The sequence below is a fragment of the Diceros bicornis genome, chromosome 21 (genome assembly GCF_020826845.1).
Source record: "Diceros bicornis minor isolate mBicDic1 chromosome 21, mDicBic1.mat.cur, whole genome shotgun sequence".
Taxonomy (NCBI): Eukaryota; Metazoa; Chordata; class Mammalia; order Perissodactyla; family Rhinocerotidae; genus Diceros; species Diceros bicornis.
This window is the reverse complement of record NC_080760.1, coordinates 44273448-44298224: the sequence shown is the minus strand read 5'-3', so window position 1 is coordinate 44298224 and position 24777 is coordinate 44273448. Positions and strand designations below refer to the sequence as shown.

Genomic DNA, 24777 nt, shown 5'->3' with positions numbered 1-24777 from the left:
TTTCTTATGGCTGAGTAGTATTCCATTGTGTATATATACCACATCTTGTTTATCCGTTCGTCCCTTGATGGGCGCTTAGGTTGCTTCCAAGTCTTGGCTATTGTGAATAACACTGCAATGAACACAGGGGTGCATGTATCTTTACCCGTTGCTGTATTCAAGTTCTTTGGATCAACACCCAGCAGTGGAATAGCTGGATCATATGGTAGTGCTATCCTCGATTTTTTGAGGAATCTCCATACTGTTTTCCATAGTGGCTGCACCAGTTTGCACTTCCACCAGCAGTGTATGAGACCTCCCTTCTCTCCACATCCTCTCCAACACATGTTGTTTCCTGTCTTGTTAATTATAGCCATTCTGATGGGCGTGAGGTGATATCTCATTGTAGTTTTGATTTGCATTTCCCTGATAGTTAATGATTTTGAACATCTTTTCATGTGTCTGGTGGCCATCTGTATATCTTCTTTGGAGAAATGACTGTTCAGGTCTTTTGCCCATTTTTTAATTGGGTTGGTAGATTTTTTGTTGTTGAGATGCATGAGTTCTTTATATATTTTGGAGATTAACCCCTTATCAGATGTATGGTTTGCAAATATCTTCTCCCAATTGTTAGGTTGTCTTTTCGCTTTGATGATGGTTTCCTTTGGTGTGCAGAAGCTTTTTAGTTTGATGTAGTCCCATTTGTTTATTTTTTCTATTGTTTCTCTTGCCCGGTCAGACGTGGTACTTGAAATTATGCTGCTAAGACCGATGTCGAAGAGCGTATTGCCTATGTTTTCTTCTAGAAGTTTCATAGTTTCAGGTCTTACATTCAAGTCTTTAATCCATTTGGAGTTAATTTTTGTGTATGGTGTAAGGTAAGGGTCTACTTTCACTTTTTTGCATGTGGCTATCCAGTTTTCCCAACACCATTTGTCGAAGAGACTTTCTTTTCCCCATTGTATATTCTTGGCTCCTTTGTCGAAGATTAGCTGTCCATAGATGTGTGGGTTTATTTCTGGGCTTTCGATTCTATTCCATTGATCTGTGTGTCTGTTTTTGTGCCAGTACCATGCTGTTTTGGTTACTATAGCTTTGTAGTATATTTTGAAATCAGGGAGTGTGATACCTCCAGCTTTGTTCTTTTTTCTCAGGATTCCTTTACCTATTCGGGGTCTTTTGTTGTTCCATAAAAATTTTAGGATTCTTTGTTCTATTTCTGTGAAAAATGTTGTTGGAAATTTGATAGGGATTGCATTGAATCTATAGATTGCTTTAGGAAGTATGGACATCTTAACTATGTTAATTCTTCCAATCCAAGAGCATGGAATATCTTTTCATTTCTTTGTGTCTTCTTCAATTTCTTTCAGCAATATTTTACAGTTTTCCATGTACAGCTCTTTCACCTCTTTGGTTAAGTTTATTCCTAGGTATTTTATTCTTTTTGTTGCAATTGTAAATGGGATGGTATTCTTAATTTCTCTTTCTGCTACTTCGTTGTTAGTGTATAGAAATGCAACTGATTTTTGTATGTTGATTTTGTACCCTGCAACTTTACCATATTCGTTTATTACTTGTAAAAGTTTTCTGGTCGATTCTTTAGGGTTTTCTATTTAGAAAATCATGTCATCTGCAAATAGTGAGAGTTTCACTTCTTCCTTTCCAATTTGGATCCCTTTTATTTCTTTCTCTTGCCTGATTGCTCTGGCTAGGACTTCCAGTACTGTGTTAAATAGGAGTGGTGACAGTGGGCATCCTTGTCTGGTTCCTGTTCTTAGAGGGATAGCTTTCAGTTTTTCACCATTGAGGATGATATTACCTGTGGGTTTCTCATATATGGTCTTTATTATGTTGAGCTACTTTCCTTCTATACCCATTTTATTCAGAGTTTTTATCGTAAATGGATGCTGTATCTTGTCAAATGCTTTCTCTGCATCTATTGAGATGATCATGTGATTTTTATTCTTCATTTTATTAATGTGATGTATCACGTTGATTGATTTGCGAATGTTAAACCATCCCTGCATACCTGGAATAAATCCCACTTGATCATGGTGTATAATCTTTTTAACGTATTGTTGTATGCGATTTGCATACAACAATACGTTATTTTGTTGAGGATTTTTGCATCGATGTTCATTAGTGATATTGGCCTGTAATTTTCTTTTTTTGTGTTGTCTTTGTCTGGTTTTGGTATCAGGATAGTGTTGGCTTTGTAGAATGAGTTAGGGAGCTTCCCCCCTTCCTCAATTTTTTGGAAGAGTTTGAAAAGGATAGGTATTAAGTCTTCTTTGAATGTTTGGTAGAATTCACCAGGGAAGCCGTCTGGTCCTGGGCTTTTATTTTTGGGGAGGTTTTTGATTACTGTTTTGATCTCCTTACTGGTGATTGGTCTATTCAAATTCTCTACTTCTTCTTGATCCAGTTTTGGAAGGTTGTATGATTCTAAGAATTTATCCATTTCTTCCAGATTGTCGAATTGGTTGGCATATAGCTTTTCATAGTAGTCGCTTATAATCTTTTGTATTTCTGAGGTGTCTGTTGTAATTTCTCCTCTTTCATTTCTGATTTTACTTATTTGTGCCTTCTCTCTTTTTTTCTTGGTGAGTCTGGCTAAAGGTTTGTCAATTTTGTTTATCTTTTCAAAGAACCAGCTCTTGGTTTTATTAATTTTTTCGGTCTCTATTTCATTTATTTCTGCTCGGATTTTTATGATTTCCCTTCTTCTACTGATTTTGGGCTTTGTTTGTTCTTCTTTTTCCAGTTCCTTTAGGTGCATTGTTAGATTGTTTATTTGAGATTTTTCTTGTTTGTTGAGATAGACCTGTATTGCTATAAACTTCCTTCTTAGAACCGCTTTTGCTGTATCCCATAAATTCTGGCGTGTCGTATTTTTATTTTCGTTTCCAGGTATTTTTTGATTTCTTCTTTGATTTCTTTGTTGACCCAGTCGTTGTTCAGTAGCATTTTGTTTAATCTCCACGTATTTGTGGTTTTTCTGATTTTCTTCCTATAGTTGATTTCTAGTTTCATACCGTTGTGGTCAGAAAAGATGCTTGGTATTATATCAATCTTCTTAAATTTATGGAGACTTGTTTTGTGGCCTAATATGTGATCAATCCTGGAGAATGTTCGATGTGCATTTGAAAAGAACGTGTATTCTTCAGTTTTTGGATGGAATGTTCTGTATATATCTACTAGGTCCATCTGTTCTAGTGTGTCATTTAAGGCCAATGTTTCCTTATTGATCTTCTGTTTGGATGATCTATCCGTTGGTGTAAGTGGAGTGTTAAAGTCCCCTACTATTATTGTGTTACTGTCTATTTCTGTTTTTATGTCTGTTAATAATTGCTTTATATATTTAGGTGCACCTACATTGGATGCGTAGATATTTACAAGTGTTATATCCTCTTGTTGGATTGTTCCCTTGATCATTATGTAATGCCCTTCTTTGTCTCTTTTTACAGTTTTTGTTTTAAAGTCTATTTTGTCTGATATGAGTACTGCTACCCCAGCTTTCTTTTCATTGCCATTTGCGTGGAGTATCTTTTTCCATCCCTTCACTTTCAGTTTGCGAGTGTCTTTAGGTCTGAAGTGTGTCTCTTGTATGCAGCATATATATGGGTCTTGTTTTTTTATCCAATCAGCCACCCTATGCCTTTTAATTGGAGCATTTAGTCCATTGACGTTTAAAGTAGCTATTGATAAGTATGTACTTACTGCCATTTTTAAACTTTTTTTTCTCAGTGTTTTAGTAGTCCTTCTCTGTTCCTTTCTTCTTCTATACAGAACTGATGGTCTCTTTAATTTGACCTCTGTCTGAAAGCTCTACTCTTTAACTCTCCTCCTCCCTCCTTTTATGTTTTTGATATCATATCTAACCTCTTTTTTGTGCATTTGTATCCATTACCCTCTTATCATGGAAATAGATAATTTTTCCTATTTGTGGTCTTCTCTTTTCCCCTTAAATCAGTCTCTTTAACATTTCTTGTAGCACTGGTTTCTTGGTGGCAAACTCCTTTAATTTTTGCTTGTCTGGGAAATATTTGATCTCTCCTTCCATTTTGAATGATAACCTTGCTGGGTAGAGTATTCTTGGCTGTAAGTTTTTTCCTTTTAGCACTTTAAATATATCGTGCCACTCTCTTCTAGCCTGTAAGGTTTCTGCTGAGAAGTCAGCTGATAGCCTTATGGGGTTTCCTTTGTATGTAACTTGACATTCTCTTGCAGCTTTTAGGATTCTCTCTTTATCTTTAATTCTGGACATTTTGATTATGATGTGTCTTGGTGTGGGCCTCTCTGGGTTTATCTTGTTTGGCGCTCTCTGTGCTTCCTGTACCTGGATGTCTGTTTCCTTCCTTAGGTTAGGGAAGTCTTCATCTATTATTTCTTGAAATAGATTCTCTGCCCCTTTGTCTCGCTCTTCTCCTTCTGGGACACCTATAACATGGATGTTAGTGAGAAGGATGTTGTCCCAGAGTTCCCTTAGACTGTCCTCACTCTTTAATTCTTTACTCGTTTACCTGTTCATCTTGTGTAATTTCCTCTAGTCTTTCATCCAGCACACAGATCCGTTCTTCTGTATCCTCTACTCTGCTTTTGAGTCCCTCTAGTGAATTTCTCATTTCCAGTATTGTATTCTTCATTTCTGATTGGTTCTTTTTTATATCTTCCATTTCTTTGTTGATATTCTCACTGAGTTCATCTATTCTTCTCCCCAGATCAGTGAGCATCCTTAACACTCTTTGTTTGAACTCTCTGTCTGGTAGGTTGCTCATTTCTGTTTCACTTAGTTCCTTTTCTGGGGTTTTGTCCTGTTCCCTTACTTGGAATGTATTCCTTTGCCTCCTCATTTTGCCTCTTTCCCTGTGCTTGTATCTACGTATTAGGTAGGTCAGCTACATCTCCTGGTCTTGGATAGGTGACCTTATGTAAGTGATGCCTTCTGGGGCCTGCAGTGTGCTTCCCTCAGTTCTCAATGTTCCAAGGGTGACCCCTATGTGGGCTATGTCTGTCCTTCTGTTGTGGCCTGTTTGCTCTGCCTGTAGGCATCTAGGGAGGCCGAGTTATGCTCCTGGCCAGCTGTTGTAATGCTCAGCTGCTTGTAGTTGTTGCGGCCCTTCAGTCTCTTTATCAGGTGTGGGGAACCCCAGCACAGTTGGCTGCTAGTTGTAATACCACATTTGTGTCACAGTATTTCTTTTAAGTGAGTATGACCCCAGCGTGGCAGGTTGTTAGGCTCAGGGCCTTACAGTTGCTATAAGCCTCCAGCCTTTAGGTCTCTTGTCAGCTCTCTGAGGATTGCAGCTGGGTGGGGCTGGCCTCAGGCATGGGAGCACCCAATTGTTTCAGGCTTTGGAAGGTGGGGCAAACCCCCTATGTGGGTCTTTGAGAAGCACATGTCTTCTGCAGTTGACAAGCCCTGCCACCCACAGGTCCACACACACAGTCAACACAGTCCTGCCCCGTGTGCGCACCCCGACCTCCCGAAGTGGACCGTCTCTCCACGGTGGGAGCCCCACACACTCCACCACCGCCCCACACTCTCCACCCGCTCCTTGTGCACTCCCTGCCCCACTGAAGTCAGCTCAGTTGCCAGGCTGCAGAGAATCCAGTCACCAATCTATGCAGGACCACAAGTTGCCTGAGGGCTTGTTGTTGGGTGGGGCCAGTCTCTAGGGTGGGCTGCCTGCCCTGGCTGAGCTGGATTAAATAGTTGCTCTAGCGGGTGGGGCAGACCCTGGGCAAGCAGGCCTCAGGGAGAACTCCAATGAAGTCTGTGTCAGCGCGCCCACACCAGGCCACAACAATGGCCGCCGCCAATGTCCCAGTCCCTGGAGAGATCTCACCTCTCACCGAGATGCACTCAGGGCCTATCAGGTGAGTCTCTTTTCACCAAAGCACTGTGCACCTTTCTTTCTGGTGATTTTAGGATGCTTTCTGAAATGAGTGAGTTTGTGCGTGGGCCCTTTAAGAGCCGGTTTTACTTTCTTTGTGAACCAGCTTTTCTGGGGGTACTCCCCAAAGTTTTAGTAGCAGGCCCAGATATTATGCCGCTTGTCTGCATTGTGCTGGGTCCACAAAATGCTCACAGCCAGGGCGCTCCTCGGCTTAGGGCCCCGCTCCTCCAGGGAGGGCTGTGTACCTGTGGGCTGCTCCCGGGAGGCCGTGAGGCGCTGTGGCTTGTGAAGGCGGCATTTTTCCTCTCCAGAAGGGAGTTTCTGCCTCTTCTAACTCAGTTAGGATTGTCCGTTGTTGCAGGAGTTCCTCTTATCCAGTTTTCAATTCTGTCTCAGGGGTAATTTTTCCACAAGTAGTTGTAAATTGTCTGTGTCCGTGGGAGGAGGTGAGTTCAGAGTCTGCCTACACTGCCATCTTGACTTCCTCCCTCTGACTGGGTAATTTTAAATGACCTCTCTTTGAGTTCACAGATTCTTTCTTCTGCTTTCTTGAGTCTGCTGTTGAAGCTCTCTATTGCATTTTTCATTTCATTCATTGTATTCTTTAGCTCCAGAATTTCTCCTTGGTTCCTTTTTATGATTTCTATCTCTTTGTTGAAGTTATAGTTTTATTTATGTATTGTTTTCCTAATTTAAGTTGTCTATCTTATTATCTTGTAGCTCATTGAGCTTCTTAAAATAATTATTTCAAATTCTTTGTCAGGCAATTCATAGATATCCATTTCTCTGGGATTGGTTACTGGAAACTTATTGTATTCCTTTGTTGATGTCATTTTTTTGATTTTTCATGATCCTTGGAGTCTTGCGCTGCTTCTTCACATTTGAAGAAGAGTCACCTCATAAGTCTTTAATAAGGCTTTGGGAGAGAAAGGTCTTTCACAAGTCAGCCTGGCTAGGTATTCTGGGGATCTCTCAGACCTTTTCTGTAGGTGCACTCCTCTTATTCCCTCTTGTAGAGGAAGCCTTAGGATTGTATGCCTTCTCTCAATTCAAAAAAATCCAGGCTAGTGGCTGAGAGACTAGGGCAGTGCCCTGTAGTGTTCAAGGTTATACACACTTGAGTTGAGCCAGTAGTCTGCATGTACTTGTGTGTACAATCTGCAGAGGTTTGTGCACATTGTCTGCAGGAGCACATGTGGGGAACCATCAACGGGGGAGGAGGGGCATGTGGAGTACTGCGAGTTAGTTGGGGATTCCACAGTGGGTGTGTCTTATGGTGTTCATGGGCAGGCCTGTTGGTGGAGTCCATGAGGCAATCAGTAGAATCTGTGACGCTTTGTTGAGGTTTGCTCCCTGGTTGCTGTGAGCTCCTGCCCCCTTTCCCTGCTCTAGTTTTCCTCAGAGTATTCAGCCACGCCAGTCCTCCTTAGTGTTTTGGGTGGGACAAAAAAGAAGTGGGCCTCTTGAGAAGCATCTTGCATGGCTGGGGAAGCCAGGTGCTCGCTATGCTCTCACTTTCCCATGTGGGAGAAATCATGGGTCAAGGGGTTAGTCCTTTGGCCCAATTGAGTGTCCCTCGACATTGACTTGTGCTGTCTTGGAGGAAAGGTGATGTGGGTAAAGTGGAACTGTTCTTTTTCCACTCTTCAATGTATCTATTCTTGGATGTTTTCCTCCAGTGGGGTGCTGGGACCTATTTGCTTGACTCTGGGCTCCCACAAATTTACTCTTGTCCATGGTGGTTGTCAAAATTGGTGTTTCTGTGAAGAGATGAGGGCTGAAAAACTTTGTTCTGCCATCGTGCTGATGTCATTCTCTGAAATTGCAAGTATTTAAAAGCAGTGTGAGAGCATCATCCAGGTTGATGACTACTTATACCAGGCTCTTGACACACAGGAGAGGTGATTCACTTTATATTTTCTAATGAATCATGATCCACTTAGCACAACAATAGAGGCTTCTGGGTTTTTTATTTAACTGTCTTATGTCCATTGTCAGGAAGGCTTCACTCTTGTTCTATTTCAGTCACAGCAAGATAGTATAAATCTTGAAAGGCATCGATTTTACACATTGAACATAGGCAATTCACATACATGTAAAAAGCAGTTCTCTAGTGGGTGATTAAAAATCTTAATTTGGCCAGCTTGACTTTATCTACCATGACATAAGAAAGTGCATATGTTTAATTTTTGGAGGGGAATTCATCTCTTCTTTGTCACTTCCAACAAATTAACCAAGTGCTCACTGGTCCCTCTGACCTGGCAGGGACACCCAGTCTAGGTATCTCATCACTGTTCACTAAAGATCATCCCACTAGATAGTTGTTTAAGTAAAACTTAGGGCCTTTCCAGCTTCTAACATGGGCATGATTTGTATATGTGTCCTACCTCACCGTGTAGATATGACAAATACTCCTTTCTATGAAGTATTCAAAACACTGTCAACTCTCTCTGAATGACACGTAGAACCCTTTAAATCTCATCTATAAGACCCAACTGATCTTTGTACTCCCCATCTATCTGTTCCTAGCAACATGCCCTCCATGTTTGAGAGAACTAGCAAGAATATGGTCAAAGAGATTGGAGACAAAGAACCAAGGCCTGTCAAAGACTTCTTGAGTGCTACCAAAATGCATCAGTTTTCTTTATTTCTGAAGAAGAAGACTCGCTCAAAGTTCTGGGAACAACCTGAAGTTCTAGCTGACATCTCCCTCATGCACATCCTCGAACCAAGTTCTTCAGTCCCAGGTACTGTCAGCCATGGGCATAGGAGACAAGGAGTGAAAAATAACGGTGCTCAGGTAGAGGTGGTGCAGCATACAAGAAATTCTGAGATACCCACACGGGTAGATCTCAGGATAAGCTTTGCCTACAGGCAAGGGGCAAGGAATGAAGATTGAGAATTTACTAATTATTCACCCAAGCATAACATTAGTTCATTTAATACTTACAGCAACCTCTTGAGGTAGGAATATTATCTCCAGTTTATATAACAGTAAATTGAAACTTACAAAATAATTTGTCCCATGTTACATACCTGGGAACTGGTAGAACTAGGATCCAAACCCAAGTCTGTCTGGCTTCAAATCCCAAACATTTCCTGCCCCATTGTGCTCCCTCCTGGGGCTGGATGCTGTGCCTGCTGCAGGAGACCCTGTGCCTGGAAAGGTGACGCCATGGGTCTCCTGGACCAGTGTACAAGCAACATCACCATTTCTTAGGGATAGGACATATCCCTGCTCTCTAACCCCTGGGTGTGTTCCAACATTTGTCCTCAGCAGTAATTTACACTTAAAATATCAATTAATTAGTTAGCTTCTCGACTGAGAAATTTAAATGGGTAGGAGAGTTGGGGCAAAATAGAACTCAGTCATTCCACTTCCATTCCATTTTCTGGCTGTTCCAGATTGAATTCTTGGCTAAACCTAAGGCCACCTTTTCTGTCTCTAGAAACCACTGTGGCAGGACCATTCCTCTTCCATGACACTCTGGTCCAGAAGCAGAAGGCTGGTGTGAGTGTGAATGCCGGGGTAAGAGTGAGCTTGTTGGGGGAGGCTACTGAGTCCAGCGAAGACTCCCTCCAGTATCAGATTGTTACCATGCCATTCCAGACCTGGACAGACCTTCAACAGAGGTGAGACCATGGGAGGGGAAGGGGGCAGGCCAGCAGAGCCTCAGAAGGAGCTCTCTTCTTGGGCAAAGAGATGTCCAGCAGGTTTCGTTGTTGAGGCTCAGAATGAAGAAAACGACATCCCAGATTATGCTCTTCTAGGGGTATTCATTTATTTATTCATTCAACTAATAGTTATCAGCTATGTGATAAGTATTTACTAAAATGGTAATTACCCATTACAGTGCTATTTTGTGCTGAGAATAATATCAAGACTGATCAAAATCCCTGTCCTACAGCATATTATATTTAGTGGGGTAGGGGACATGCAATGAGTGAGGAAATAAGTTATAAAAAAGTAACTTAACAAAGTATTAATTTAAGAGAGACAAAGACTCTGAAACTCTTGGTTTAAATAAAGTATGCATCAGTGTCCTAGGATTTAATTTAACTCTGTGCATGTGGGAAAAGAAGATCTTCAATAATCCTCTGAGGGCTTAACAAAGAACTTCTTAAGACTTTATGCCTTTTTGATACAGAGATGTCAAGGTTTAGGGAGAGGCCAGCAAGGCTGAAGCTTAGCCAACCAGGATGAAGGTGATATAAAATGGGGATTGGAGGTAAGTAGATGTCAGATGACATAGCACCTTAGAGCCACATAAGGGGCTCGAATTTCCCCCAAAAGGCAATGGGAAAACCCAGCACTGGATGCTCATTGACCTCCTCCACTGAAAAGCAAGTTAAAGGTCTCTCAGTATTCCACACAGCTGTCGTCCAGGGCACCAACCCCAGTGAGGCCTTGAGTAGAATCAGAGTTGAGTCTCAGACTGAAATGGACATGAAATTTGTCTTCAGTCCTTCAAATCTCTCACATCCCCCACCCACATTTATCTCTTCAAGTCAGTCCTACCAACCACCTACCAAGAACAGTGAGTCTATAAAATCTGGACTGGTCGTGAAAAATCATCCAGAATCCTCCCTGCTTCGTCTGCTCCACATCCCACCTGATTGTGCCTCTGGACAATGATGGATGTGGGTTTCCCCGGCTTTGACGGTAGGATCTCCTGAGGCCAGTTCTCAACCATGTGGACTTGTCTACTTCTAGCCTCTTCTGGTAAGAAGCCGTAGTGCTGGAAACCTATAAGCCAGCCCCTAACAGGGCCAATAGTATTATGGAAAATGCAGATGTCTTTCACAATATGGCATGCATACTCTCATGTCTGTACCCCCATCAGAGAATGGGGGCTCCTCCACCGTGCATATCAGAGATGTTCTGTTGCCCTAGGTAACTTAACCTATAAAACAATATCTTTGTACCCATTGAAGGATCACCTGTCAAAGTCCACCAGCTCTGCACGCCTTCCAGGTCCTGAGGAGAAGAGTAACCCAGAGTAACCCAGGAAGGCATCCCTTCCCACTCTGACCCTTCTCCTCCCTACATCCCCAGGAAAGTGTTGGATCCAGAGCCACCATTTCTGAAGCAGTGCTGGAAAGCAGGTGTGAACCTATATGTTGTGACAGAGACTGTGGAACTGCTCAACAGTCCTGTGCTGTGTGATACCAGCAGTGTGATTCTTTCGGGAAAATTTTCCATCCCTTGGAATACTTTAGTCAAGTTATGGGATGGGAACACGAAGAGCATAGTCAGCCTAGCCTTACTGCCCATAGGAGTCTGGATCTTAATCAGTATCTGTTTCCAGATGTCGGAAGGGTTGGGGTCGTTATTTCTCACTTCTCATGTGCCAGTGAATCCTGACTCCTGACCTGAGACTATATTCTAACATCCTCATTGATAGTGCATTAATATATGGGATTACTCACTATTGGTAAAATAGGAAATAGATTTAATTTTGTGGTATTACATTTTGCTTTGGGTAAGCAATGGATTCTGGCTAATCTAAAGATGAGGCTGCTGTACTATATATGTGTCCAGTTTTATGTATGGCTGGAAGAAGCGAGGGACCACTGACACCAAACCTCAGCAGTTACAGTACCCTTAAGGCTGTGATATCCCGAGCAGGAATGATTTAAAGAGTGAGATTTAAATATCTTCAAGCACATATGATTTACATAACTCACTCACAATAACTGATTATAATACTTTTAATTAATTTAAGGAAATTCATATATCAAATATTTTGTGAGTTATAATGTACTTTTGCACAATATATATTTTATGTGTAATTTGTCCTCACTTAAGAGATTTAGAAAATAAGAAAAAAAGCCTAGCTGTGAACTAACTTTCCCAAAGGTGGTGATTTTGTCCTGAAGGAGGATCAGACTCCACCCAGGTTATTTCATTCCAAGTCCAATGGATAAAGAAATTTGAACTGAATAAAACATTACTACAGTTGGGAGGATATATTGATATTCAGCTTTGGGTTTCTGTTTTCTTGTGTTGATGGACTGGGCTTTGTAAGAACAGGTGGAGAAAACCCTATGTCATTTCACTTAGGGTGATTACTCAGCTGTGTGTCCAACGCTGCCTTCCCAGCTGTTCACAGCCAGTATGGTTCTAAATGTCAGGACTGTGATGTTGTTAAACAGTTTGTGTATCACCGCTGGTTCATGGTTGCATCGATATTGTTTTGGTCAGTCAGACAAAAGATCAATGAGGAAATGGGGAAATTGAACAACTCTGTGTAAATCAGTTGGACCTAACAACACTGTATAGACTAATTGGAACTAACACACATATACAGAACACTCCACTTAACAGAACAGAATACACATTCTACTCAAACACACATGCAATGTTCTCCAGTATAGTTCACACGTTAGGCCTCAAATAAGTCTTACCCAATTTAAGAAGATTGAAGTCACCCCAAATATCTTTTGTGACTACAATGGAATGAAACTAGACATCAATAACAAAAGGAAAACTGGAAAATTCACAAATATGTGGAAATTAAACAATACAGTCTTGAACCTCTAATAGGTCAAAGAAGATATAACAAGGAAAATCAGAAAATATCTTGAGATAAATGAAAATTAAAACATAACATATAAAACTTATGCAGCAAAAGCAGTTGTAAGAGGGAAGTTTATAGCAGTAAATGTTTACATTGAAAAAGAAGAAAGATCTCAAATCAACAACCTAACTTTACACCTCAAGGAAGTAGAAAAAGAACAAACTAAACCCAAAGTTAGCAGAAGGAAGCATATAATAATGATTAGCATAGAAATAAACACAATAGAGAATAGAAAAACAGTAGGAAAAAATCAACAAAATTAAGAGTTGTTTTTTTGAAAAGATCAACGAAATTGACAATTCCTTAGTTAGACTAAGAAAAAAAGAGAGAAGGCTCAAATATCAAAAATTGTAAATGAAAGAGGGGACATTACAAATAAAAAGGATCACAAGAGACCACTTTTGATCTATTTTACACCAACCAGTTGGATAACCCAGATGAAACGGATAAATTTATAGAAACATACAACCTACCAAGACTGAATCTTGAATTAATAAAAATGAAGAGACCTATAACTAGTAAGGTCTGTTCTAAGTAAGATTAGATTAATAATAATCTTAGATTATTGTTTAAGTAAGACAATAATCAAAAGTCTCCCAACACAGAAAAGCCCAGGACTAGGTGACTTCACTGGAGAATTCTACCAAACATTTAAAGAAGAATTAACACTAATCTTTCTCAAACTCTTCCAAAAAATTGAACAGGAGGAAATACTTCCAAACTCACTTTATGAGGCCAGCATTAGCCTGGTACCAAAGCCCCTAAAAGATATTACACAAAGAGAAAATTGCAGACCCACATCCCTGATACTGATGTAAAAATCCTCAACAAAATACTAGCAAATCTATTCAACAGCACAGTAAAAGAATTATACAGCATGACCAAATGGGATCTATTCTTGGAATGCAAGGATGGGCCAACATGTGAAAATCAGTGATTGTAATACACCACATTAACAAAATGGTAGACAAAACCCTCATGATCATCTCAATTGATGCAAAAAGGCTTTGGCAAAATTCAGCAATCTTCCATGATAAAAACATCCAAAAACTTGGCATAGAAGGAAATTACCTTAAGATAATAAAGGCCATATATGAAAAGCCCACAGCTAACATCATCCTCAAAGGTGAAACCTGAAACCTTTTTCTCTAATACAGGAATAAGACAAGGATGCCCACTCTTTCCATTTCTATTCAACATATTACTGGAAGTCCTAGCCAGAGCAATTAGGCAAGAAAAAGAAATAACAGGCATCCAAATTGGAAAGGAAGAAGTAAAATTATCTCTGTTCACAGATAACACAATCTTATATATAGAATCCTCTAAAAATTCCACACACACACACACACAAACACAAAACTGTTAGAACTAATAAACAAATTCAGCAAAGTTTCAGGATACAAAATCAACATATAAAATTAGTTGAGTTTCTGTACACTACCAATGAACAATCCAAAAAGGAAATTAAGAGAACAATCCTATTTACTTTTCTAAGAAAAATAGACTTAAGAATAAACCTAACCAAGGAGGTGAAAGACTTGTACAATGAAAATTGGGAAATGTTGCTGAAAGAATTAAAGAAGATACAAAATAAATGGAAAGACATCCCATGTTCATGGATTGAAAGAATTAATATTGTTAAAATGTCCATACTACTCAAAGTGATCTACAATTTCAATGCAATCCCCATCAAAATCTCAGTGGCTTTTTTTTTTTTCAGAAATAGAAAAAAAAAAACCATCCTAAAGTTCATGTAGACTCTCAAGGGACCTCAAATAGCCATAACAATCTTGAGAAAAAAGAACAAAACTGGCAGCCTCCCACTTCAAAACATAACACAAAGCTGCAGTAATCAAAACAGTATGGTATTGGTATAAAGACAGACATATAGACTAATGGAATGGAATAGAGAGCCCAGAAATAAACTCTTGCATATATGGTCAAATTATCCTTGACAAGATGCCAAGACCACACGATGGGGAAAGAATAGTCTTTTCAACAAATGGTCCTGAGAATACTCTGTATTTATATACAAAAAAATGAAGTTGGGGATCCTTACCTTACACCATATTCAAAAATCATCTCAAAATGGATTAAACACCTAAATGTAAGACCTGAGACTGTAAAATTGCTAGAATAAAACAGAAGGAGAAACCTTCATGGCATTGTGTTCAGCAACGGTATCTTGGATATGATGCCAAAAGCACAGGCAACAAAACAAAAATAGACAAATGAGACTACATCAAACTTAAATACTTCTGTGCAGCAAAGGAAACAATCAGCAGAGAGAAAAAAGCAACCTATGGAATGGGAGAAAATATTTGCAAACCATACATCTGAAAAGGGGTTAATATCCGTAATATATGAAGAACTACTACAAATAAACAACAGCAACCAAAACGAACTGATTGAAAAATGGGCAAAGGATTTGAACAGACATTTCACCAAAGAAGTTATACAAATGGCCTACAAGCATATTAAAAAGTGCTCAACATTACTAATTATCAGGGAAATGCAAATCAAAACCATGATATCACCTCACACCTGTCTGGATGGCCGCTATCAAGAAAACAGAAAATCACAAGTGTTGGTGAGGATGTGGAGATGTTGAAATTCTTGGGTACTGTTGCTTGGAATGTAAAATTGTGCAGCTGCTGTGGACAATAGTATAGAGTTTCCTCAAAAAATTAAAAACAGAATTACTATATGATCCAGCAATCCTGCTGTTGGGTATATATCCAAAGGAACTGAAAACAAGATGAAGAGATAGTTGCACATTAATGTTAATTGTAGCATTATTAACAATAGCCAAGAGGTAGAAGCAACTTAAATGTCCATTAAAGTATGAATGGATAAAGAAAATGTATATACATACAATGGAATATTATTGACCTTAAAAAAGGAAGGAAATCCTGTCATATGCTACAACATAGATGAACCTTGAGGACATTAAGCTAAGTGAAATAAACCAGTCACAAAAAGACAAATACAGCATGATTCCACTTATATGAGACATATAAAGTAGTGAAATTCTTAGGAACAGAAGGTAGAATGATGGTTGCCAGGGGCTGGGGAGAGGGAGAAAAAACGGAGCTATTGCTTAAAGTTATAGAGTTTCAATTTTGCAAGATGAAAAATTTCTGGAGATCTTTTTCACAACAATGTGCCTAAGTTAACACTACTGTACTGTACACTTAAACATGGTTAAGATGATAAATTTTATGTTCTGTGTTTTTTCCACAATAAAAATTAAATAGAAGAGCTGCATAGTAAAAAAAAAGTTTACAAAATTCAAATAGCTTAACTTTTTTTTTTTGTATAACTGAAATCCATCTTGCTTTTATAGCAAAATGTGAAGCCTTACTTGCATCCTCAAATAACTTATTGTCATGTTCCTGTTGAACAGGCACAAATTCATAAAGACAAAAAAAAGTAGTGGAAACAACAACAGAGAAGAGATGTCAAAATTCAGAAAATTCTGCTAAAAAGCAGACAAATGGTAACAGACCCTGGAAAACAAGAATAGTGGAGCCCCAAATGCATCAGGGAAGGAAGTCTAGAAACAAGAACCCCTGAAAGGCTCAGGAATTGGAGGTGCCAGCTACCTCTGAAGAAAGGGTACGGGGGGATTGCAAGTAAAAATAGTGGTTGAAAATCTATGTAAGGAACACTTAGTGTTCCAGACCCCTTTCCTACCTCCGCATAGCCTGGACACTACTCTCACCCACCCTTTGTCCCCCACCCCCTCCTTAGAAGACTCTCTGGAGAATTTAAACAATGTGGGCTCTAGATTTGGAGAGACTGGTTACAATGAAGGGTGGGGGTAAGTGATCTTATTGGAAAAGGGAAAATAAGTGAAAATCCTTTTTCTGTGTGGGGAAACTGAGCCCTCTTTCCCCAAGCAGCTCTGGGTATCCTGCCTCCATCTCCTATAAGCCCCAACACACATATCCCAGGCACAGGATTGAGGGATTAATCCCTGGGAAAGTTAACCAGTCCAAAAGAAAAAACCCAACATCCCTACAGTTGGGGACCCCAAAGGAATAGCTTGATCCCTGCCTGATCACCCCAAAGTGAAACCCCTCACTCAACAAACCCTGCCATTGCACACTTAACATCTATCCTCTTTGTAATGCTTCATTGTCAATAAAAACCACACAACTAAAAAATCATAAGCACTTGAGGAAAGCCTTAAGCACACACACACAAAAACCATACATTGAAATTTGGAAACCAGAGGAAACAAAGACCACTCAGGGAGGAAAGAAATACTTCATCTCTCAAAGTGATAATATATATGTTTTTATTGAGGTCATAATAGTTTATAACATTGTGAAATTTCAGTTGTACATTGTTATTTGTCAGTCACCATATAAAATGCACCCCTACACGCCTTATGCCCACCTCCCAAGCCCTTCCTCCCATAACTACCGAACCGTTTTCTCTGTCCATGTGTTAGTTCATCTGCCACTTATGAGTGAAATCATACGGTGTTTGTCTTTCTCTGTCTGGATTAATTCGCTTAGCATAATACCCTCAAGGTCCAACCATGTAGCTGCAAATGGGACGATTTTGTCTTTTTTTTTATGGCTGAGTAGTATTCCATTGTATATATATACCAAGTCTTCTTCATCCAATCATCAGTTGATGGACACTTGGCTATAGTGAATAATGCTGCAATGAACATAGGGGTGCATAATTCTCTTTGGATTGTTGATTTCATGTTCTTTGGATAAATACCCAGTAGTGGGACAGCTGGGTCATATGCTATTTCTATCTTTAATTTTTTGAGGAATTACCACACTGTTTTCCATAAAGGCTGCACCAGTTTGCATTCCCACCAGCAGTGTATGAGGGTTCCCTTTTCTCCACAACCTCTCCAACATTTGTTATTTTTTGTCTTGGTGATTATAGCCATTCTAACGGGTGTAAGGTGATATGTTAGTGTAGTTTTGATTTGCATTTCCCTGATGATTAGTGATGTTGAGCATCTTTTCATGTGCTCGTTGGCCATCTGTATATCTTCTTTGGAAGAATATCTGTTCATATCCTCTGCCCATTTTTTGATCAGGTTGCTTGTTTTTTGGTTGTTCAGTTGTCTAAGTTCTTTATATATTATGGAGATTAACCCCTTGTCAGATATATGATTTGCAAATATTCTCTCCCAGCTGCTGGATTGTCCTTTTATTTTGATCCCAGTTTCCTTGCGTTGCAGAAGCTCTTTAGTCTGATGAAGTTCCACTTGTTTATTTTTTTCTTTTGTTTCCCTTGTCCAAGTAGACATGGAATTTGAAAAGATCCCTCTAAGACTGATGACAAAGAGTGTACTGCCTATATTTTCTTCTAGGAGTTTTATAGTTTCAGGTCTTACCTGAGAGTCTTCAAATGGGTCTTTGATCCATTTTGAGTTAATTTTTGTGTATGGCAAAAGATAATTGTCTACTTTCACTCTTTTCCATGTGGCTGTCCAGTTTTCCCAGCACCACTTATTGAAGAGACTTTCCTTTCTCCATTGTATGTTCTTAGCTCCTTTGTCGAAGATTAGCTGTCCATAGATGTGTGGTTTTATTTCTGAGCTTTCAATTCTGTTCCATTGATCTGTGTGTCTGTTTTTGTACCAGTACCATGCTGTTTTGATTATTATAGCTTTGTATTATATTTTGAAGTCAGGGACTGTGATGCCTCCAGCTTTGTTCTTTCTTCTCAGGATTACTTTGGTTATTCAGGGTCTTTTGTTGCTCCCCATTAATTTTAGGATTCTTTGTTCTATTTCCATGAAGAATGTTATTGGGATTCTGATGGGGATTCCATTGAATCTGTAGATTGCTTTAGGTCATATGAACATTTTAACTATGTTTATTCTTCCAATCTGTGAGCATGGACTATCTTTCCATTTCTTTATGACTTCTATGATTTCTTTCAATAATGTCTTATAGTTTTCAGTGTACAGGTGTTTCACCTCCTTGGTTAAATTTATTCCTAGGTATTTTATTCTTTTTGTTACCATTGTAAATGGGGCTGTATTGTTGACTTCTCTTTCTGTTAGTTTGTTATTAGTGTCTAGAAATGTAATTGATTTTTGTAAGTTGATTTTGTACCTTGCAACTTGACTGTAGTTGTTGATTATTTCTAATAGTTTTCCAATGGATTCTTTAGGGTTTTCCATATATAAAATCATGTCGTCTTCAAGCAGTGAGAGTTTCACTTCTTCATTGCCTATTTGGATTCTTTTTATTTCTTTTTCTTGCCTAATTGCTCAGACCAAAACCTCCAGTACTATGTTGAATAAGAGTGTTGAGAGTGGGCACCCTTGTCTTGTTCCTGTTCTCAGAGACATGGCTTTCAATTTTTCCCCATTGAGTATGATGTTGGCTGTGGGTTTGTCATATATGGCCTTTATTATGTGTAGGTACTTTCCTTCTATACCCATTTTATTGAGAGTTTTCTAACATAAATGGATGTTGGATCTTGTCAAATGCTTTCTCCGCATCTGTTGAGTTGATCTTGTTATTTTAATTCTTCATTTTGTTAACGTGGTCTATCACATTGATTGATTTGCAGATCTTGAACCACCCCTTGTCCTTGGAATAAATCTAACTTGATTGTGGTGTATGATCTTTTTAATGTGTTGCTGTATTCAGTTTGCCAATATTTTGTTGAGGATTTTTGCATCTATGTTCATCAGCAATATTGGCCAGACAGTTTTCCTTGTCTGGCTTTGGGATCAGAGTGATGTTGGCCTCGTAGGCTGGGTTAGGAAGTGTTCCGTCTTCAGTTTTTTTGAATAGTTTCAGAAGAATAGGTGTTAAACTTTTGAATGGTAGAATTCTCCAGAGAAGCCATCTGGCCCTGGACTTCTATTTTTTGGAAGGTTTTTGATTGCTGTTTCAATCTCTTTACTTGTTATTTGTTTATTCATATTCTCTTGATTCAGGCTTCAGAGGTTGTATGAGTCTAAGAATTTATCTGTTGCTTCTAGGTTATCCAATTTGTTGACATATAGTTTTTCACAGTATTCTCTTATAATCCTTTGTATTTCTGTGGTATCCATTGTAATTTCTCCTCTTTAATTTTTAATTTTATTTATTTGAGTCTTCTCTCTTTTTTTCTTAGTGAGTTTGTCTAAGCATTTGTCAATTTTGTTTATCTTCTCAAAGAACCAGCTAGTAGTTTCATTGATCCTTTCTATAGTTTATTTAGTCTCTATTTCATTTATTTCTGCATTAATTTTTATTATTTCCCTCCTTCTGCTGACTTTGGGCTTTGTTTGTTCTTCTTTTTCTAGTTCTTTTAGGTGTAGGGGAGACTTGTTTATTTGAGATTTTTCTTGTTTGTTGAGGTAGGCCTGTATTGCTATAAATTTCCCTCTTAGCACCACTTTTGCTATATCCCATAAGAGTTTGTATGTTGTGTCTTCATTTTCATTTATCTCCAGGTGTTTTTTGATTTCTCCTTTGATTTCCTCATTGATCTATTGGTTGTTCAGTAGCATGTTGTTTAGTCTCCACATATTTGTGATTTTCCCAGCTTTTTTCTTATAGTTGATTTCTAGTTTCATAGCATTATGATCAGAAAAGATGCCCGATATGATTTCAATTTTCTTAAATTTATTGAGGCTTGCCTTGTTTCTGAACATATAGTCTATCTTTGAGAATGTTCCATGTACTCTTGAGAATGTGTATTTTGCTGTTTTTGGATGGAATTTTCTCTGTATACTCTGTATATATCTATTAAACCCATCTGGTCTAGTGTTTCATTTAAGGCCACTGTTCTCTGTTGCCTTTCTGTCTGGATGATCTATCCATTGATGTAAATGGGGTGTTTAGGGCCCCTACTATTATTGTGCTGCTGTCAATTTCTCCCTTTATTTCTGTTTGTAGTTGCCTTATATACTTTGGTGCTCCTGTGGTAGGTGAATGTATATTCATAATTGTTGTGTCCTTTAGGTAGAATTTCCCTTTTATCATCATATACTGCCCCTCTTTGTCTCTCATTGCATTTTTTTCTTGAAGTCTGCTTTGTCTGATATAAGAATGACAATATCTGCTTTCTTTCACTTGCCATTTGCTTGGAGTATCATTTTCCATCTCTTCACTCTGAGTCTGCATTTGTCTTTAGAGCTGAGATGTGTTTCCTGGAGGCAGCATATTGCTGGGTCTTGTTTTTTAATCCATCCAGCCACTCTGTCTTTTGATTGGAGAATTCAACCCATTTACATTTAGAGTGATTATTGATATATGAGGGCTTAATACTGCCATTTTATCTCTTGTTTTCCAGTTGTTCTAAAAGTCCATTGTTTCTTTTCCCTTGTATTTTTTACTGCCATCTCAGTTTAGTGGTTTTCTGAGATGGTTTTCTCTTCATTTGTGATTTGGGCCTCTGTTCCGATTTTTTGTTTAGTTGTTACTGTGACGTTTGTATAAAAGATCTCATAGATGCAATAGTCCATTTTCTGATAGTCTTTATTTCCATTAGCCTAAGCAGGTTCCGTCCCTTTCCTTTCCCCCTCTGAGTTATTGCTGTCACAACTTATTCTTTTTTGTATTGTAAGTTTATGACTAAATTGAAGTGTTTATAGTTATTTTTGATGCTTTTCTTCCCTTTATCTTTTATGTTATAATTTTTTGCTAACCTGTTCTGATAGAGAACTGCAATTTTCTGATTTTTTCTCTCTATTTATCTCCTTGCTCAAAGATTTGTAAACCTTTGCCTTTTTGTTTCTGGTAGGAGGGCTTCCTTCATCATTTCTTGTAAGGCAAGTCTAGTGGCGATGAACTCCCTCAGCTTTTCTTTATCTGGGAAAGTTTTTATTTCTCCATCATTTATGAAGGATAGTTTTGCTGGATATTCTTGGCTAAAAGTTTTTGTCTTTCAGTATTTTGAATATATCATTCCATTCTCTCCTAGCGTGTAAAGTTTCTGCCGAGAAATCTGCTGAAAGCCTGATAGGGGTTCCTTTGTAGGTTATTTTCTTCTGCCTTGCTGCCCTTAATATTTTTTCTTTGTCTTGGACTTTTGGCAGTTTTAATATTATATGCCTTGGAGAAGGTCTTTTTGCATTGATGTAATTAGGAGTTCTGTTGCCTTCATGTACTTGTAAGTCTAGTTCCTTCTTCAGCTTTGGGAAGTTCTCAGCTATAATTTCTTTGAAGAAGCTCTCTGCTCCTTTCTCCCTCGCCTCTCCCTCTGGAATACCTATAATCCTTATGTTGCTTTTCCTAATTGAGTTGGATATTTTTTGAAGAATTTCTTCATTTAAAAAAAATCTTAGTTCTCTCTCCTCCTCCACCTGAAGCATTTTTATAGTTCTCTCCTCTAAATCACTAATTCTGTCCTCCATAGTATCAGCTCTATTTTTTTTAATGATTTCTAGATTCTTTTTATCTCCTTAATTGTGTTCTTCATATCCAGAATTTCTTTTTTTTTTTTTACAGTTTCAATCTCTTTGTTGAATTTATTCCTTCTGCTCATTAATTTTATTCCTGAGCTCATTGAAATGACTTTCTGAGTTTCTTGTAACTCGTTGAGTTTCTTTATGACAACTATTTTGAATTCTGTCATTTAGATTGTACATTTCTGTGAGTTCAGTATTGGTTTCTGGAGACTTGTCATTTTCCTTTTTCTCTGAATTGTTACTGTAGTTCTTCATGGAGTTTTATGAATTGATCCTTTGCTGGTGCATTTGTGGTAGTATCAGTTTGCAGATTCCATCTGTCACTGCTGGGAGTGGGCAGGAGCTGTGTCTTCTGATCCCACTGTCTGTTGGGAGTTGTGCCGGCAGGGGTACTCTGCATTTGTGTGGGCTGGATGCAGCCACTCGTTGGGTCATGCATGAACAGGTGGGGCCTCTGTGCTCAGTGCGTGGGTCACTCTTATGTGGGTGGGCCCATGGCACTTGGCAGGCATCTGGCTGAGCTGCTGCACTGGGTGGGAGGGGCACTTTCTTTCACATGGGTCAGCACTGCACTCATGGGCAGTTCTGCTGAGCTGCTGTGCTTGGTTTGTTTGGCTCCTTCATGGAGGCTGAGATACTGCCACTCAGTGGGGATTTTCCCCATGGGCAGGGCGACTGTGGCATGGTGGGCGCTCCTGTGGGCTGGGCTACCACTCTGAAAGCATTCGTGCATGGGCTGGGCTGCCCCCACCTCCTCTGATGGTTGTGCTGGCCACTGTGTGAGGATCCACGACCTGTATCACTACTGGTGGGGAGGGGGAGGGGTCTGCTCACCTAGTTCCACTGGTTCCTGGGTATTCAGTCCACCCACCTTCAGATGTATAGCTGCATGGATCTCTCAGGCATTCTGTTGTGTTATGTAGGGAATCTTCTGTTCGCTAATGAATCTGTTTAATTGTAACTTAGAACGGAGAGACAAAGGGAACAACTCACTCTGCCATGATGCTGATGTCACTCTCCTAAATGTTTTTCTTTATTATGCAGTTTGACTATGATATTCATAGGTCTAAGTTTTTCTGGCATTTATCTTACTTGGAGTTCTCTGAGCTTCCTGGATCTGTGGTTTGGTGTCTGACATTAATCTGGGGGAAATTCTCAGTCATTATTGCTTCCAATATTTCTTCTGTTCCTTTCTCTCTTTCTTCTCATTCATATATTCCCATTACTTGTATTACAGCTTTTGTAATTGTTGCACAGTTCTTGGATATTCTACTCTATTTTTTCAGCCTTTTTTCTTTTTGGTTTTGAGATTTCTATTGAGATATCCTCAAGTGCAGAGATTTTTTTCTCTGCTGTGTCCAGTCTACTAATGAGCCAATCTAAGGCACTCTTTTCTTTTTTAAATTTTTTTCTATTTTATTGCGTCACGTTGGTTTATAACATTGTATAAATTTCAGGTGTACATCATTATACTTCTATTTCTGCATAGATTACATCATGTTCACCACCCAAATACCAATTACAATCCATCACCACACACATGTGCCTAATCATCTGTTTTGCCCTCCTCCCTCCCCTTCTCCTTCTGGTAACCACCAGTCCAATCTCTGTCTCTATGTGTTTGTTTGTTGTTGTTTTTATCTTCTGCTTATGAGTGAGATCATGCAGTATTTGACCTTCTCCCTCTGACTTATTTCACTTTGCATAATACCCTCAAGGTCCATCCATATTGTCACAAATGGCTGGATTTCATCATTTCTTATGGCTGGGTAGTATTCCATTTTGTATATGTATCACATCTTCTTTATCCATTTGTCCCTTGGTGGGCACTTACATTGCTTCCAAGTCTTGGTTATTATGAATAATGCTGCAGTGAACACAGGGGTGCATATATGTTTACACATTGGTGTTTTCATGTTCTTTGGATAAATACCCAGTGGTGGAATAGCTGGATCATATGGTAGTTCTATCATTAATTTTTTGAGGACTCTCCCTACTGTTTTCCATAGTGGCTCCACCAGTTTGCACTCCCACCAGCAATGTATGAGAATTCCCTTCTCTCCACATCTTCTCCAACACTTGTTGTTTCTTGTCTTGTTAATTATAGCCATTCTGATGTGTGTGAGGTGATATCTCATTGTAGTTTTGATTTGCATTTCCCTGATAGTTAATGATTTTGAACATCTTTTCATGTGTCTGGTGGCCAGGCAGTTTGTAGTATATTTTTCTATTGCTTTGTAGTATATTTTGAAATCAGGTAGTGTGGTACCTCCAACTTTGTTCTTTTTTTTCAGGATTCCTTTGGCTATTCAGGGTCTTTTGTTGTTCCATATAAATTTTAGGATTCTTTGTTCTATTTCTGTGAAAAGTGTTGTTGGAACTTTGATAGGGGTTGTATTGAATCTATAGATTGCTCTAGGATGCATGGATATTTTAACTATGTTAATTCTTCCAATCTAAGAGCATGGAATATGTTTCCATTTCTTTGTGTCTTCTTCAATTTCTTTCAACAATGTTTTATAGTTTTCAGTGTACAGATCTTTCACCTCTTTGGTTAAGTTTATTCCTAGGTATTTTATTCTTTTTGTTGCAATTATAAATGGGATTGTATTCTTAATTTCTCTTTCTGTTGCATCATTGTTAGTGTATAGAAATGAAACTGATTTTTGTATGTTGATTTTGTAGCCTGCAACTTTACCATATTCTTTTATAATTCCTAAACGTTTTTTGGTGGATTCTTTAGAGTTTTCTATATATAAAATCATCATCTGCAAATAGTGACAGTTTCACTTCTTCCTTTCCAATTTGGATCCTTTTTATTTCAAAGGCATTCTTTATTTCTGTTATAGTGCTTTTGATCTCTCTCGCATTTCTTTTTGATTCTTTCTTAGAATGTTCATCTCTCTGCTTAACTGTTCTGTTC

At 38.8% G+C, this 24777-nt stretch overlaps 1 protein-coding gene across 1 annotated transcript in view; it reads left to right on the top strand.

Annotated features, from left to right (window-relative positions):
* The first annotated feature begins 5726 nt into the window (after positions 1-5726).
* GSDMC (gasdermin C) overlaps positions 5727-24777 on the top strand; it is a 35307-nt gene continuing 16256 nt past the window's right edge. The window contains exons 1-5 of the mRNA XM_058564481.1: positions 5727-5859; positions 8409-8626; positions 9329-9512; positions 10936-11098; positions 17819-17824. Coding sequence (XP_058420464.1) covers positions 5750-5859; positions 8409-8626; positions 9329-9512; positions 10936-11098; positions 17819-17824 — 681 coding nt within the window. The 5' untranslated portion in view covers positions 5727-5749. The remainder of the gene's footprint in view (positions 5860-8408; positions 8627-9328; positions 9513-10935; positions 11099-17818; positions 17825-24777) is intronic.